At 41.7% G+C, this 19,117-nt stretch overlaps 1 protein-coding gene across 1 annotated transcript in view; it reads right to left on the bottom strand.

Moving 5' to 3' along the window:
- Nucleotides 1-14,056: 14,056 nt before the first annotated feature.
- LOC126188531 (insulin-like growth factor-binding protein complex acid labile subunit) overlaps nt 14,057-19,117 on the bottom strand; it is a 57,412-nt gene continuing 52,351 nt past the window's right edge. Inside the window, exon 4 of the mRNA XM_049930132.1 lies at nt 14,057-14,683. Within this exon, the coding sequence (XP_049786089.1) occupies nt 14,057-14,683 (627 nt within the window). The remainder of the gene's footprint in view (nt 14,684-19,117) is intronic.

Raw genomic sequence — 19,117 nt, 5'->3', positions numbered from 1 at the left:
GTTAGTTAGGTTTAGGTAGTTCTAAGTTCTAGGTTACTGATGACCTTAGATGTTAAGTCCCATGGTGCTCAGAGCCATTTGAACCACTTTTTTGTCCCAGCTATCTTGTCCACCCAAAATATCTCTGGAACAATAACAGCTCTTGGAAAACGACTTTCACCGGTATCAATGTAGGGCTGGGGCCCATGAATGTACATATTTGGAAACATTCTAAAACGAAAGCATATGTGTTTTTTAACACAAACTTTTGTTTTTTTAAATGGACCTCCTATATTTTTTCTTCAGAAATCCATAGCATGACAAAGCACATACACAATGGCGTTGATTGCATCGCAATATTCCCATTACATCCCGAGATATTGAGACGCGAAGTTGACACTTGAAAAACCCGACATGCGCTGCTAGCGCCACGTCCTGAGGTTCAGGTGTGAACCCAATGCTGCCCGTAATCGCGATGTGATTGACATGTGTAATCACACCTCCATACTTATCAAGAGGTCCGAAACGAATAATACGGTCTGCTGCCATTAACTCTCATAAGCACATTATGGTTTCCCTCTTGCACGTTTTACGTATTTACGTACACAATATGAACCAGTACCGATCGGTGTACACCCGTCAGGTTGTCTTATTTATCCTGCACACCCAAAATAAGGTTTATCTAATTATATATGACCCATTGTGCCTGTCACGCAGGGCCTGGCTCTACCTAGTCAAGTGTCCAACGTAGTTCCCACTACTGCCACAGTTACCACTTCGCCTTGTTTATGATTTGCGACCCATGCAAACACCTGTACTCCACCACCCTCCGAGCATCCCATTCGTTGTTGCTTTGGCGTGCAGTACACCGCTTGCCAGTGTAGTCGTGCATCAGAGTAGTCTAGTGACGGCACGGAGGTAGTACACACTGAATAAACGTTTTGTTGTGGAACTTATACTGTACAGTATAATGTACACACATGAAGATATGGTAGAAATGCTGCTGATCTATGGAGAGTGTACGTTGACGGGAAATACGTTATGAGATTGCTTGTTTGTTGATAGCACTGTTAGCGAACATTATGATTATTAAGTTAATATGTCTGTTTTCTACCCTACTCTACATACCTGTACTGTACCCTGTTGTAGGTGGACGAAATGCTGTTCAGGCATAACGACTGTACAGAAGACGATTCCCTGACAAGCCATCGCCTTCGCGCCGGATGCTTGGTCGTCTCACATCTCGTATACGTCAAACGGGAAGCTTAAATCCAAGACCTCGACATCGTCCTAGAACACGCACAGATGAACATGCTGAAGTTGCTGTGCTCACCACCATAGCTGTCAATCCTCAAATCAGCACACGTAAAATTGAACGTGAGGTTGGTGTGTCGAAATCAGGTGCACAGCGTATTCTTAAACGTCATAAATATCATCTTTACCGTGTTCATTTACACCAGGATCTTCATGGAAATGACTTCCGCAATAGGGTAACATTTTGTCGGTGGGCTCAAAAAGAACTTCTGACTACCAGAATGAGACTTTCACTCTGCAGCGGAGTGTGCGCTGATATTAAACTTCCTGGCAGATTAAAACTGTGTGCCCGACCGAGACTCGAACTCGGGACCTTTACCTTTCGCAGGCAAGTGCTCTACCATCTGAGCTACCGATGCACGACTCACGCCCGGTACTCTCAGCTTTACTTCTGCCAGTATCTCGTCTCCTACCTTCCAAACTTTACAGAAGCTCTCGTGGGAACCTTGCAGAACTAGCACTCCTGAAAGAAAGGATACTGCGGAGACATGGTTTAGCCACAGCCTGGGGGATGTTTCCAGAATGAGACTTTCACTCTGCAGCGGAGTGTGCGCTGATATTAAACTTCCTGGCAGATTAAAACTGTGTGCCCGACCGAGACTCGAACTCTTTCAGGAGTGGTAGTTTTGCAACGTTCGCTGGAGAGCTTCTGTAAAGTTTGGAAGGTAGGAGACGAGATACTGGCAGAAGTAAAGCTGTGAGTACTGGCCGTGAGTCGTGCTTCGGTAGCTCAGATGGTAGAGCACTTGCCCGCGAAAGGCAAAGGTCCCGAGTTCGAATCTCGGTCGGGCACACAGTTTTAATCTGCCAGGAAGTTTCAACTTCTGACTAATCCAATTTTTTTTGCAGATGTTCTCTTTACCGATGAGGCATCATTCTCCAACAAAGGAATTGCCAATATGAGGAATATGCGTTATTGGTCCACAGACAATCCAAAATGGCTCCGTCAGGTTGAGCATCAACGTCCGTGAAAAGTTAATGTTTGGTGTGGGATTATTGGAGATACCATTATCGGACATTTCTTTATAAATGGATCCAAAATGGCAGACAATACTCCAGATTTATACGACACAACCTTCCTTTTCTCTTGGACACCGTACCTCTTTACAGGAGAATGGTCATGTGGTATCAGCATGACGGATGCCCTGCACATAACGCCTTATGAGCACGACGACTTTTGAACCGTAAGTTCCCTGGTAGGTGGACTGGACGAGGTGGCCCAGTTAGGTGGCCTGCCCGATCTCCGGACCTTACACCGCTGGATTATTTTCTTTGGGGAGCAGTGAAGGATGCTGTTTACCAACATGAACCAACAACACCAGAGGACATGAAGCAACGTATTATTGATGCTTGTACAGCCATCAAAGAGGAAACAGTAGCACGAAGTAGGGCATCCTTTATCCGCAGAGTGACCCTATGTGTGCAAGCCAATGGGCATCACTTTGAGCATGAGATGTTAGCGCTATGTTTAGTATGTAGTGCTAGTATCACAGTGGAAGTTTCTACAAAGGGCCATTTTACCCAGTGATGATAAGAAACATTTGTTTGCAGCAATTTGTCATTTAACGCATTAGATAAACATAACATTGATAATTATATGATAATAAAACTAATTGGTTAAACATGTTTACATTCATCTTCTATGTCCTACCTGAACTTCCCAAATCAAAACCTTTTACCTAAACAACGGTAAAACTTTTAGTCAACTTGCTCGTTTCACTAAAACCATCAACATGAATTTTACTATTACGAGTGAATGATTAACTGTCTCTTGCGCTAGATCTAAAGTAAAGTAAAGTTTTAACGTTGAACGGCATTACCTTTTTAGTAACAGATTAACGATAAGCGAAGTTAACTTTGTGACTGAAGTTGCGGTACACAGATATGTTACAGAACCGCATCACCCCTAGCCTATGAGATAAATACCTGCTGGAATGTACGACGTTAATGCAGGATGGCAGCAGACCGTATTATTCTTTTCGGACCTCTTGATAAGTTTGGAAGAGTGATTACACATGTCAATCACATCGCGATTACGGGCAGCATGGCGTTCACGCCTGAGCGTCAGGACGTGCGCTAGCAGCGCATGTCGGGTGTTTCAAGCGTCAACTTCGCCTCTTAATATCTCGGGATGTAATGGGAATATTGCGATGCAATCAACGCCATTGTGTATGTGCTTTGTCATGCTATGGATTTCTGAAGAAAAAATATAGGAGGTCCATTTAAAAAAAACATAAGTTTGTGTTAAAAAACACATATGCTTTCGTTTTAGAATGTTTCCAAATATGTACATTCATGGGCCCCAGCCCTACATTGATACCGGTGAAAGTCGTTTTCCAAGAGCTGTTATTGTTCCAGAGATATTTTGGGTGGACAAGATAGCTGGGACACCATATATATATATATATATATATATATATATATATATATATATATATATATATATATATATAAATGTTAGCGCAATGCAGTCTGACTTTCAATAATCGCTATAAAAGAATGGCCCTCACTAAGAATAACCTATACCTTTCATGAATCACTGACCTCACAAAAATCTTCGTTACTCAAACTACTACATTACAGAGTGCCCCAATACTGCCAGCTAAATAAAAGATACTAACTCACCCCTCATGGTAATGTACATGTGCGTGAGTGAAAAAGACCAATAAAAAGGTGTTAGCATGTGGACGTAATGTGGTGTTCCAGTCTCTTCTGTACCTAAGGTCCATCACCGTTCCCTTTGGATCCCTACGTAATTCGGTGCTCTCCGATATACACGATCGAACAGCGGAGGAGTGGTACTCAAGTGTCAACTTTAGGTTACAATATCTCCGGATGTAATTAACGTTTTACAATGCAACAAACGGCACCGATTACGTATTTGTTTATATGTTCAGATGTGCTAACAAAACTAACGGGGTTCCATTTAAAAAAACCTAGGCTTGTGTTAAAAAACATACTTCCGTGAATTTTTTTATGGTTTGTATTAACCAGTTACACTAGCCCCTCTCCTCGCGTTCGGTCTGTGGAATCGATTCGTCAGTATTTGATGTGGTTTACGAAATATATCCAACGGTAACGTTAGGGTACCCACCCTGTGTATATCAGTTCATGATATCCAATATTACAAATTTACTCTTTCTGATGGACACACGTCCAGATCGTCCGCTCTCAAAATTCTGCCGTCTCTCTCCCCACATCCACCACTGCTGGCGGCTCACCTCCAACTGCGCAACGCTACGCGCTGTTCACATCCAACTGCCCAACGCTACAATAGCAAATATTCCAACAATGCAAATCAACCACAGCACACAACACAATCAGTGATTTTCGTACAGAGCGCTTCGTGGCGTTACCAACATAAAAACCTAAACAGCCTACTTACTTTTGTGGTTGTTTTAGTGTATTTTACAGACAGCCACATTCATCTGTTGTGCACTTAATCTGAACAGGCAAAGGTTTCTCTGTAGGTAAGATAGCTGGTCTCATACAAGGAATCATGAAAATTTTCATATATTGCCAGAGGTTTCCACTCACAGTGACATCACATCGATTTTTTGCTTTATATTGTACTATGCAGTGTTCTACACATCACTGGATTTCTGTGCTATGAATTTACTTTTATCAGCAAGTACGTAGCTTTCGAATGCAGTACAATATAACAACCATAGGCGATTGTAACGACCACTGGCCGCCAGTGAACACCGTCCGTTCAGTGTGATTATTTCGCTGTCAGGTGAAGCGGTGCCGTCGCCCATGTTATCCCGGCTATGTTTCTGATAAGATAACGTGTATCTGCGATGAGATACCAAGTATTGTGCACGTGACTAGCACCCGCTGTGATAAAAATGGGTCGATGCCCATTGCGGCAGGCTGAGCCGTCATATGGAGCTGGGCGTACCACCGTCGAAAAAATTCGCTGTCACACACCCACGATTTGCTGATACTCACATATGGAATTAGGAACACGAGAGCTTGTCAGTGTATATGACGAGTACATTCGAAACTAACTTTGTGTAGTTACTGGGGTCAAATGTTCAACATCTATCACGAACGATTGTTTCCTCCGTTATTAGCAGTCACTCACCAAGCTGTTTGTGTATCTATATGACAGTGAGCAAACATTGCGAATTTGTTTTGATGTACGCTGCGGCAATGAACTTCCAATATTTCGAAGTCCGTGTCCGCCTATTGAGACAGTAGCCAATTATTATGGAGTATGTACAACGTGATCTTTTTTGTGAAATGAGGAAGAAAAAAAAGAAAGGAAAACCGAGAACGGGTAACAGAGACATCAAATGAAACCCTAAAAACTATACTTGTTCATAACTGAACGAGCAGTGCAGCTCCAAGGTTTGAAAGCTTACAAAGTTTGATTTGTTGATGTGGGGGAGGGGACCAGACAGCGAGGTTACCGGTCCCATAGGATTAGGGAAGGTCGGGGAAAGAAGTCGGCCCTGTCCTTTTAAAGGAACCATCCCGGCTCTTGTCTGAAGTGATTTAGGGAAATCACGAAAAACCTAAATCAGATTGGCCGGACGCTGGTTTGAACCGTCGTCCTCCCGAATGCGAGTCCAGTGTACTAACCACTGCATCCCCTTCCTCGGTGAAAGCTGACAATAGATAGGTGATCTTTGAGGTGACCAATGGCCTTCCCATATAGCATACAATGAAGGTACGATGAATGGGAGATTACCTTTTATGGTCTCGTCGACAATGAGGTCATTAAAGCAGAAGCAAAAGCTTCTATTGGGAACGCACGGGGAAAATAACGGTTATGCTCTTTCAAAGGAATCGAACTTGCTTTCGCCTTACGCGATTTGGGTAAACCACGGTAAATCTAACGTGGATAGCAGGACAGGGGTTTGAATCGTTGCCATACCGAATACGAGTCTAGAGCCTCATCAGTGCACCAACTTGATCGCTGCAGAGGTCGACACAGCACACTGTGGGCCAACTCCCTTCGAAACCTGGGCAGAACAGAAACAGAGAATGGTTCACGTTCCAACTTTATTAGCGCGAAACCTTGTGTAGACTACTAGTGTATACTTGTCTAACGCTTTGGTGACATTCTAGTCAAAAGCCGATACAATATCAACTAATATTATCCGAAACCGTTGGCTACCAAATTTCCTCTGCGAGGCTCCGCTTTTCGAAATGGCTGTTATACTACCTCAGTAGTGTAGTTATGAGTTCAAATTTATTTGCCTGCGCATATCTGCGCAAATTTAATAGACGTTCTTTCTTTGCCAAGGCTTTCTTTTTTTTGTTTTTTTTTTTTTGTTTTATGATTTTTCAGAATTATATCGCTGAGTTTCTGCAAATGTGGTTGGTTTGAATCGATTACACAAAATTGTATACTTCTTTCTTTGTAAAAACTTTGATGTGTCGATGAAATACTGTGCAATTTTTTTGTCTTTGTTAGTTACATTCTTTGCCTCGTTTAGAGCGAACAAAACTTAACGTATATTTATGTGTGAACAATTTTTTTTGTAGTAATACCAATATGTGTGACTGATCTATTTTATTTAATGTGTTTGGTTGCTGTTATGTAGTTTCTGATCCTCACTGAGGGTTCTTAGTTATTTTGTATGTAAAAGGTGGTGCGGTTCGGCGTCAAAACTTGCTAAATATACTGTAATATAGGTGCAGTAAGGGAGAGATACTCGAATGGCAATATAAATGGCTGCTTGTCCAGGCTAAATCAAAAATTTTTCCAACTTTTTTACCTATGTTCCTAGCTCAGATAAGAACCGAGCCTCAAACCACCACCCTCCTTGTAACGTCACAACTCAGACTCTACATAACTGTTTACAGACTTTTTTTTTTTTTTTGCTATATGTTTTTTCAGTATTACATCGTCGAGTTTCTGTAAATGTGGTTCGTTTGAATCGATTACACAAAATTGTATACTTCCTTCTTTGTAAAATCTTTGATGTTTCGATAAAATACTGTGCAATGTATCGTCTTTATTAGTTAAATTCTTTGCCTCGTTTGGAGGGAACAAAACTTAATGTATACAACTGTAATTTCTGTGTGAATATTTTTTTGTAGTAATACCAATATGTGTAACTGATCTATTTTATTTAATATGTTTGGTTGCTGTTAGGTAATTGCTGATCCTCACTTAGGGTTCCTAGTTATTTTGTATGTAAAAGGTGGTGTGGCACCCCTCAGGAATGGATATTTATAGCACGGGCAAAATGTGGTTGGCATGGATAGAAAGGTGGAAGAAAGAGTCAGTCGGAGACGAGCTACCAAACTGTCAACTGCTCGTGTAAAAGTTGTGTATTGTGCTGGTGCCGAGAGAGGCTTATCCTGCCGTTTTCCAATGTGCGAATGCCTCGGACGGATGGGTAAAGAGCTGGAACTATTATGGAATTGGTATCTATCATCGCCACCAAGAAATGACAGAGTCCAGCATTTCCGCCTGCAAATCCACCCATCAACATGCACTCACCACCACGTTGTGCAATCATTGAAAAGTAACCAAGGAATTGTAGAAATGTACAGTGAAGGATCAGCTCATGTGGATGATTTATTTGTTTTCAATTATAAGGAAACCAAAGGACTATTTATGAAAACTTACCTCGATTTATCCCCTGTCACGTTTCCACTAAGGATCCGTCCCATGCTAAAGTGATTACCGAGTGTGCTTACTGAAAGAACATGAAAGCCCAGTGTTTTACTAATTGGCTCTGAGCGCTATGGGACTAAACATCTATGGTCATCAGTCCCCTAGAACTTAGAACTACTTAAACCTAACTAACCTAAGGACAGCACACAACACCCAGCCATCACGAGGCAGAGAAAATCCCCGACCCCGCCGGGAATCGAACCCGGGAACCCGGGCGTGGGAAGCGAGAACGCTACCGCACGACCACGAGATGCGGGCTTTTACTAATTAATGCGTCTTGAACGTAGTAAAAAGAAACTTATAGTTAATGTGGCAAAACAGCGAGCTAAAGTAAATAATGTTTGCTGAAAGTAATTTTGCAACTAAAACTGCTTATTAAAAGTTTGTGGGCTTGATAAAAACTAAAGTGAAAAATAGAATTTAAAGTAAAAAAGTAGTACAAAGAGGTATTATAACAGTTCGCTGTCAACTTCAAAGTTAAATGTTCTTAAAACTGAGGCTTATGAAGGTTTGCTTAGTAAATGATCATATTGCTGCACGTTGTAAATCGCAAAAGGTGAGTCAGTATCTCACAAATATGTCAGTTTTGTGTCTCACTGCAGTAAAAGTTGAAAACCGCAATTGTGGAAAGTTATACACTCATGCTTGCTAAGTACTTGTTTCTCTTGTGTATTGAAAGTCCATATTAATAGTGTAACAGGATCCACAGTTTGTCCTTTATGCACATAATAGATAACAATTAATAGAAAGACCACTATCTATGAAAACAGTAACTTTTTCTATTCAGAGGTCAGTGAGAAATAGTTCGCTAGTGAACTTTTTTTTTATTCCCATGTCAGTTAGAAAAGTAATTGGTAAAAGAAAGACTAAACCTATTCCAAGTTTATAATTTTGCAGTGAACTTTATTCACATCTCTTGTTAGAAAGGAAAGTGTTTGAAAAGTGATACTAAATCCATGTTCAATTTATGATTCTAAAGTGCACTTTAATAGTAATATTATTGAAACCTTTCAGTTTGACCAAGCCGTGAAGGCAAAAGTGTATGCCATTATCTGTTGTACTTATGTAAATAGCTTTGTTCTTCTATAAATGTTAGCAGTTTCTTTAACGTCAACCTCTGCTAGTGACAGAGTTCATTGCACTCTCGTGTGACAAAGTATAGGCTATGTCTTTCCATTAAAGTTACTCATATCTATTTTCTTGAACGAGAATGTTAATCATTCTCATGCCTAATTAGGCTGGCGACCTTTTTCTTTATTCTTTGAACAGTGTGGATAGGTAAAATATTGTTTGTTACTGTTTAAATATTTACGTAATTGTGACTTTCACTTCCGATAAGCTACCTCCGTTAGGTACATCACGGTCAACACAACAAAATTCCTTTCAGAGGGTAACACTACTCTGCTTCTTTATACTGTAATTGCATTAATAAAAATAATTTCAATATACGAACTGCCTCCATCTTTGAGGCTATAGTATAACATAACGGACGGTAGTGTTATATCCTCCCCCGGCCCCCTCCAAACCGCAATTCTACGCGCGGCGTTTTCGCTTATGTTTGTTACAGGACTTCCAGGGTCGGAAGCGAGTTGTTCCACCGTGCGGCGGCCGATAAGAAGTCGCAGTCTTCAGCTGTAATCAATGGATTAATTATATCTGATCTGGTGTCAAAAGCCTATGAAAAATAGACTTACACGTTTCACAGGGAGGCTTCCTTATTGTTCTGCCGAAGAGGGAAAAGTGCAACATCTGTTGCACGATTGATCTCATACTTCACATTTGCTAATTAATCAGTAGAAAAGTACGCCGTATATTAATTTCTAATACTGATACGCTTCAGACTATTTTTCACATCATTATTTCAAGAAATTGTAAGAAAATTAGGGTCTGACGTTCCATAAACAACTATTCAATTACAGTCAGATATCGATTTATAAATGGCGATGGATCGAGAACCATATAACTTTTAATAATATACCTGATAATGCTACCCAACAAATGACGAAATATATTCCACTGTTCTTAAATGGCTATTGAATAACTGAGAAATAAAATAAAAACAGAGACGATGCTACACCCGTCGTGTTATAGGTGGAAAAGTACCTGTACTTTCATGGGATGAAAATAAACATAATACGAAAATTGTAACTTGTTAGCTGTGTTTTACGGATAAAGAAATTAATCGACAGAACTTGGTGATATAAGTACGAAAAATTTATTACAGTTATAAATACACTAAACAGTGATGCACTGTACAGACAATCCTCCATCTTATTTTATACTGGAGTGCAAACAGTGAAATAGATATCAAACACTAGATAAGTCTAATAAAGCAGTCTGGTTTCTTTGAGAAACGCTTATTTAGGCGTACAAATATATAAACTAAAACGGAGCAGTTTTGATAGTGCACTGATACTGTCCATATCTGTTGACAAAGGAAACATTTTATGCGCAACGGACGATTCTTTCTACGATACACCAAGTAATTACAGTTTTCGTACCTTTTACGAGGAGATTAGACAAGGATCTCTAATAAAATCCTGTATTTAGATGCGTTGCCGACAATTACGTGTCTCAAAAAATGGTTCAAATGGCTCTGAGCACTATGGGACTCAACATCTTAGGTCATCAGTCCCCTAGAACTTAGAACTACTTAAACCTAACTAACCTAAGGACATCACACACAGCCATGCCCGAGGCAGGATTCGAACCTGCGACCGTAGCAGCCTCGCGGTTCCGGACTGCAGCGCCAGAACCGCACGGCCACCGCGGCCGGCACGTGTCTCAAGTTCTATTAAGAGTGGCATTCAGTACTAGATGCAGAGCGTATTTAAACCAAGCTATTTGTACACTGAACTGAAGTTGTTCACAGAAAATGAACATTGTCTACAGAATTGAAGACTTCGAGGGTGCTGGTTGCACTCTATCCCTGCGTGGTAGCCGGAATATTGCCTCGTCGTAGTAAGAAAAATGAGGAAATGCTGACCTGCCATTACCTCTCCACAACCATAGCTCTTTGAACATACATCATTATGCTACTACGAAAATGATGATAAGTGCAAGGCACTGAAAAAAGTGTGAGAGTCAGTCGGTGCGCAGAAAGTACGATTTAGCGCCACACAGACTGCGCTAATAAGGCTATGGAATAAAGCACTTGTGAAGAACATGTGCTTGTGTGTATTTTCATGAGTGAATATCGAAATCAAATTACATGGAGATGAACGTGCCCAGAATAGAATCCACTCAGTCAATAAACGGCCGTTCCGTGAGTTTTGTATGACTGTGACTTCACATGAAGGAAAAATGATCAAATGGCCGTTAGTCTGGTACAAGTTTGGAACACTTCGGCGGAGTGTCACTTCCGCGGAGGCTGGGGCTCTAACTGCGATAAGCGGCTTTTCACATGTAATCCCGTTTTGTGAGTTAGCAGAAGTAACTAACCTGAAAGCAAACCTGGATCGTGACGGATTGAACTGTAGCCCGAGGTCTAGGTTAGGTTAAAGTGTCACTGTTCGTTTGTGAGCTGGAGAAGGCAATGAATGTGAAAGCAAATGATATTTAAAGTGTCTTGGGCTCCCCAGAAATGTCATTTTGTTCCATCTGCACACAAGTGACACTCAGTGCAACTGTCACAACCTCTGGTACGTGGCTCGGCCTGATGTGGTTTTCGGCGGTTTTCCACGCTCGTCTAGTTAAAACCCCAGTTTCCGCTTCAGAAGATATGATACACACACAGCTAATATACGACAAGTTACCAAGGTTCACATGGGGGTGGCGTACACACTTCCTTCCCCTAGGTTAAGGGACTACCGTGTGGCCTGGAAGGGCATTCTGCCACAAAGTTAAATGAAATAATTTAGACAGATTTTGACAACAGAAGAAGTTCTAAGAAGTTAGTTAGAGTTAGTAAGGAGTTAGCACTGTCGGTGGCGAGAGTAACGACCATCTGTGATCTGTTTTGGATGCACTCCCATAACTGGGCACTGACAGGAAATTTTTGCTCGATGGAAGGACTGAACTGGATGATTCAGCCTCGTGACGCCAGATGTTCAGTTAATGGAATTTGAAATTAGCGCCTCCAAGACAGGAAAGCTAACAACGACTGGGCTAGTGTTGAGTGGCTGCAGCCCCTTCCATGCGGCTCACAGTAAGCTCTGCCAGCAGAGGCTCACAGAGCAGCGCGTCAGAGCAACCGTGGTCTTCAGTCTCTCATCATGGAGTTCGTTTCAACTGCTCGTATGTCCAAAGTTTCTGAGGGAGGCTTCATCACTGCTCTACTGAAGAGGAACAGATACAATGTAAATCTCGGATCTCACATTTTCAAACTAGTGAGTAGAATAATTTACCAAAGATCGGAGTAATATACAAAAAGGTAGCGTTAGAATATTAGTTCGGACCGAGCAAATATGGTGGCCTTGCCCTTAGAAGGAAAAATGAAGGAAAACCAGCATATCTGTCTGTCATTCACAGACTTCAAAACAGTATTCGATATTATCATAGGGCTTAGAAATGCTGAGAAGAAATGAATAAAGTATTCACGGTATTAAAGCAAAACCAAGATAAAAATGTGTAGTAAACATAGGCTCTTAAATCTTTTGCTTAAGAACTGTGAGCACTTGTTCAATCCGCTACTGAAAAATGTCTCGTCTGCTGTAAGCTCTTTATATTCCAAACGATCTATAGAATACAGCAAATAAATGAGGGCACATTCCATGGATACATGGTACAGTAAACACCTATTAGTGTTGTTCCTGTAAACTGTATTCACCATGGTTCACAGTTCTGCCTACGTGTAGCACACAGGACTACGTAAGCTGTAATGGAACTGTGATATGTTTGTGAAATGCTTTTACATTGAAATATTATATTTGCACTCTCCAGCCTATTACTGCACACAGATAATGGCAAACGTGATATTCTGTTATTCTCTAGAAAATGCGTGCTACCGTCGAGCCCGTATCCTGTACACACATACATACACACACACACACACACACACACAAAAATGCTGATATGTGCAAAGATAAAAGTACAGTGTAAAAGTATTTCTCATACGGATCAAAACAAAATCGGACTCCATTTGCACTAATGTAAGCGCTACAGTTATCTAGAATTGTGAATACACTGTACTGCTGCAGATTTTTACTGCAAGATCTATCCATGGCCAAGAACAAAGGAATGTGCCCTTGTTTGTTTCCTATTGTTCTGTATGTGGTTCCTAATAGCAAAGAACTTGTAATAGAAGAGATGTATTTTGCAGTAGAAGATACAAAGCCGGCCGTTGTGGCCGAGCGTTTCTAGGCGCTTCGGTCCGGAACCACGCTGCTGCTATGGTCGCAGGTTCGAATCCTGCCTTGAGCATGGATGTCTGTGCTGCCCTTAGGTTAGTTAGGTTTAAGTAGTTCTAAGTCTAGGGGACTGCTGCCCTCAGATGTTAGTCCCATAGTGTTTAGAGCCATTTGAACCATTTGAAGATAAACAAGTGCTCGCAGCTCTTAAGGGATACATTTTAGATGACATGTTTGCTGGACTTTTTTCATGTTTTGGTCTATACTACCACCTCTCAAAATAGGGCACATTCTTTTTTAACATCAGATGTGAAATATCTGCAAAAAATTTTGAAATTTGTGGGTCTTATGGGACCAAACAGCTGAGGTAATCGGTCCCTAAGCTTACGCCCTACTTAGTCTAACTTAAACTAACTTACGCTAAGGACAACACACGCACCCATGCCCGAGGGAGGACTCGAAGCTCCGACCGGGGGAGGCCCGTGGACCGTGCAAGGCGCCTTAGACCGCGCGGCTATGTGCAAACCGTCGAAGGGGGATAATGAGCGAAAGAAAAGGAATTTGCTCATCTGACACATCACAACAAGCCAGAGAATGGTAATGGTATTGCCTAGGGTGGCGAGGACTTCTTTTTTTTTCATTTGGTTGGGAAGTCTCATGGCGTTTAGAGCAACAATATCTTATCTTTAGGCTAATACCTTATGAAAGTTAAATAATGCATAGGTTTGGTACTTGGATGGAGGATAAAGAAGTATATTCAAATAAGGCAGTCAGCTCACAGAGAGTGGCAGAGACAGCAGATTAGAGACTAGGAGTGTTACGGAAGCCTTGGGCAACATCAGCGCCGCACGACATCGTAAATCTCCGCGTAGACCGGCTCGTCCGTCCTTTCGGGGATGCGCGGCTGCACTGGGTCTTGCACGTAGACGTTGGGCGGCGCGCGCTCACTGAGCTCGAAGCACAGCGGCTGCATCTCGGAGCAGTCTTCTGACGTGGGCGTCGGCGTCGGCGTCGGCGTGACGACCTGCTGGTAGTGCGGCAGCGGCGTGCGGAAGCGCGGCGCCTCGAACTGCAGCACGTCGTAGCCCGAGGGCGGCGTCGGTCTCTGTGGCGTCGGGGGTGGCGGGCGCCGCAGCGTGGGAGGAGCTTGCGGGGGCAGCGCGAGGGTGGTGGGCCGCGTGGGCGGCGAGGGCAGCGGCGTGCGCCGCCCCGAGGGCTGTGCAGGACGCGGCGACGGGCCACTGCTGCCGCCGCCGCCGCCGCCGCCGCCCCCATCGCCGTCCTCGTCGCACCTGGCGACGCACGGGGCGACGCTGGAGCGGTGGCGCTTCACGTAGTGGCAGAGCGAGCGCGAGGCGCGCCGCAGCGCCACCACGCACGGGTACGCCACCAAGCCCCACACCACCAGCGCCACCATCGTCGCGTTGTACGCGCTCATGCCCTCCTCGACGTCTTCCTCCGAGGCCTGGGTGTCGACAAAATAGTGCAATTATTATCAGAATTTAGTGAATTTTGTGGAAAACTTTTGCTGTCTGATACTGCAGCGTACAACGTTAACAGTTTGACACACAGATGGCGATGAAATCAGTAAAATAGTGTGTCATGTAAATGAGTGTCACCGAGCGGGGTAACACAGTGGCTATCACACTGGACTCGTATCGGGAGGTCGGCTGTTCAAACCAGCTTCCGATCATCCAGATTTAGCTTCTCCGTGATTTCCTAAAATCGCTTAAGGGGGGTAGGACGTCAAACGGGCCGACTTGGAGCAGGAGAGGCACCACAGGACATTTTAATTTCCAGTGTCTATACTTTTACAAATAAATTCATAAAACTTTGTCAGCATCACCAGAGACGATTCAGGATTCACACTCATTGCAGTGGAAATTCGAAAACATAACAAAATAATTTTTGTTCGGTGCGAAATTTCATAATTTCTTCACTTACTAATGGCTGCATTTGTTGCTGTGGGTACACTTTTCTTTATAAGTTAGAGAGATTCCTCGATGAATTTTGCGCTGCATACATATAATACTTACAGGTGTATGAAACTCTAGAATTAATTTAATTTATGAAAAACCGAATTAGCTGTTATATTTTAAACTTCATGTTTAGAAAAAACACAAATTTTGTAGTTAATTACCTAAATTTTTACCACAGTTTTTAATATATTTGGAAAATTCTAGAGTCTTATCTACCTTTACGTGTGGTTTGTATGTTGTGCAAAATTCAAAGAATCTCTCTTACTTATGAAGAAAAGTGTTCCTATATCAACAAATACTGCCATTAGTAAGTGAAAAAAATGATGAAATTTAACATGTAAAAAAATCGTTTCGTTATGTTTTCGAGCTTTCACTGCTATGATTGTGAATCCTGGATCCTTCCTGGTCATGCTGACAAAGTTTTATGAATTTATTTGTAAAAGGATAGGCAGTGGAAATTAAAATGTCCTGTGGTGCCTCTCTTGCTCCAAGTCGGTCCGTTTGACGTCCTACCCCCCATTAAGGCAAGTGAAAGAATGGTTCCTTTGAAAGGCCACAGCTGCTTTACTTCTTCACCATTGCCTAATCCGATCTTGTGCTATGACTATAACGAACTCGTTGTCGACCGAATGTTGAGCACTAATTTCCTCCTCCTCCTCTTTTAAATGAGTGTTCATGACTCATGGGCTCAGAGAGTGGTCAAAAGGTAGTATCAATGATTGAGACTTCTGGGTATATTATACTTTAGTTGAAACAATAGTATAGAGCTGTCGAGTATTTGAAAAATGAATTGCAAAGCACCAGCTGCAACAACACAATTTTATTCTTCCTGCAACAACAGTCATTCTTCTACCGATTTTGGTTCATAAAACCATAATCACTGGAGGGAAACCTGGACATTGGTGATTTACACAGAACATACAAAAAATACATGATATTTGCTAATCATTATAGCAATTGAGAAGAAGGTGTTTTTTTGATCTTCTGAAATAAGTTGTAATGGTTAGCAAATAACATGATAGCCAAGACATAGGCAAATTCGTAGTAAGTGCCATGGTTCTGGAAAGTATGTTGAATGCACCAAAGTCCAGCTTTCCCTGGGATTTGTGATGTGAAACCGGTAGGAAATGAAGTTGTATTGATAAATCTGGTACTTTGAATGAATTATTTCAAAATGGCTTTGAACATATCTTTAGTTATCATCCCATCGTGTACTAACCCTGATCTGAATTACATGCTAACTTATCATACAGTGTGTATTGGGTATAAGTGCAGATATTTTTATATGTAGTACCTTAACATGTCTACACATCTGTGTGATGGTTGTTTCTGCTCTGAGTCGAACGCTCTTCCCAAAAAAATGGGTCAAATGGCTCTGATCACTATGGGACTCAACTGCTGTGGTCATAAGTCCCCTAGAACTTAGAACTACTTAAACCTAACTAACCTAAGGACATCACACACATCCATGCCCGAGGCAGGATTCGAACCTGCGACCATAGCGGTCGTGCGGTTCCAGACTGTAGCGCCTTTAACCGCTCGGCCACTCCGGCCAGCCGCTCTTCCCACAAACACATCACGAACTTCACAACCTGATGTTTTCTGCATGGTCGTAACTGCACTGCTAAGTGGACTACACCTGTCAGTATAGATTAACTGCTTCTCGTCCATAAATTCACACTTCAACGCCTGACCTGCTGTCCAGGGGAAAATAAACATTAACTGCTTGCTCTCAACACATTTACTCGGAGGTACTAACCAAACTGAAAACATAATACTTGTAATAGCAGTAATTATTAGTCTGGAAATAACACAAATGCTGATGCAATGTTGTTCACTATGCAGTCTTCAGTCACCAATTGAAATATCTGCAGTTGTACCTATCCATCTTTTTTTATATATGGTGGGTCCACATATCGCTAGATCTAGTCGTCCGGGACAGCAGGTCAGGTGTTGAAGTGTGAATATATGGACGAGAAGCAGTTAATATATACTAACAGGTGTAGTCCACTAAGTAATGCAGTTACGACCATGCAGAAAACATCGGGTCATAAAGTTTGTGATGTGTTTGTGGGAAGAGGGTTCGACTCAGAGCAGAAACAACCAACACACAGATGTATAGAGATATTAAGGTACTACATATAAAAAGCAGTGAAAGCAGAACTGGTCGGTCAGGAGTGCTTAGTGACTGCTAACGTGAATTCATCATCGAATGTCGCCTGAGTAACATATCGATCAGCGAATTTTCAATCCTTTTAAAGCTGGCCAAGTCGACTCTTGATGATGGGATAGTCAAGTGGAAATGCGACGAAACAGCCACAGTTGAATCAAGACCAAGCAGACCTCATGTACTGACAGATGGGTACTGTCGAGCATTCCAGAGGATGGTTGTAAAAATCAGATGAGATCAACGAAAGGAATCAGTCGTCAGTTCCAAACTGGTACGAGCGTCCAGCTACCGCAATGCTGTGCATATGGAGTTAAAATGCATGGGGTTACAGTGGTCGCGTGTAAGAGGAAGAGGGAAATGTATGTACAGGTCAGAATAAGTCAAGGTCCGACGTTACTTGCTTATACAAAAGATATTGTAATGTTTTAAGGGAAGTCATCAAGAAGTCGAGAAGCTTGGGTATTCTGACAGATATTAATAATGTGGATAATAAGATTAAAACAATGTGGAATATTGTCAAATGGAAGACGGGGCAGCCTGACAGTGCACAGCATACCATAGCAATAAAGCGAAATGATGATGTTGTGAGTGATAATTCACAAGTTGCAAGTATTTTTAACAATCACTTTCTGAATGTAGCAGTAAAAATAGGATTAAAGGGTTCAGTTGAAGAATCAAAAGATTATGACAAAAATGCCATTCTCCAGGACTTTAGGCCTTTAGAAAAAGCACTAACATCCTCCATTGAAATTAAGGGAATTATAAATATACTGAAAAACAAGAACTCACGTGGTGTTTATGGAATCTCTAACAGAATTTTGAAGTGTTGTTCTAATTTAACAAGTGGAGTCCTTAATGATATATGTAATGCTTCGCTGGCACAGGGAATTTTTCCAGACGGATTGAAATACGCAATTGTCGAACCTCTTCATAAGATAGGGGACAAGAGACTTAAATAATAATAACCACTCTCATTGCTTACTTCATTTTCTAAAATATACGAGGAAGTTATGTCTTCAAGAGTAGTACCCAATTTAAGTGAAAATAATTTACTCAGCATGTCACAGTTCGGATTCCGGAAGGATTACTCGAATGAGAATGCTTTCTTCACATTTATCCATCAAATAGTACAAGCCCTAAATAACAAATTATCACCAGTTGCTACTTTTTGCCATCTTTCCAAGGCATTTGACTGTGTGGATCATGTTACACTCTTAGAAAAACTTAGGTTTTATGGAATTGAAGGCCACACACACAGCTGGTTTGAATAATACTTAACGAACAAAAAGCAAAAAGTTGTACTGAATAACTCAGATAATGTTGGGAGGGTGGTAAATTCTTGTGAATAGGGAGTTATCACAAACAGAGTCCCACAGGGTTCAATTTTGGGTCCTTTGCTGTTCCTTATTCGTGTGAATGACATCTCACTTAACGTTGAGCAAGCAGAACTAGTACTTTTTGAAGATGACACGAGTGTTGTAATAAATACCATTCCAGAAAAAGCACATGAAGATATTGTTAAGGATGTCTTTCAAAGAATTATTAAGTAGTTCTCAGAAAATGGACTCTTCCTTAATCTTGAAAAAACTCATTATATCCAGTTCTGTACACCGAATAGAGTCATACCAACTGTTGATGTAGCATATGAACAGGGCTCAGTTAATAAGATAGATTTCTCCAAATTTTTGGGTGTTCACATTGACGACAACTTGATCTGGAAGAAGCATATTACTGACCTTATCAAACAATT

The sequence above is a fragment of the Schistocerca cancellata genome, chromosome 5 (genome assembly GCF_023864275.1).
Source record: "Schistocerca cancellata isolate TAMUIC-IGC-003103 chromosome 5, iqSchCanc2.1, whole genome shotgun sequence".
Classification (NCBI taxonomy): Eukaryota; Metazoa; Arthropoda; class Insecta; order Orthoptera; family Acrididae; genus Schistocerca; species Schistocerca cancellata.
The sequence above is the reverse complement of the archived record's forward strand: the minus strand, read 5'-3'. Positions and strand labels throughout refer to the sequence as shown.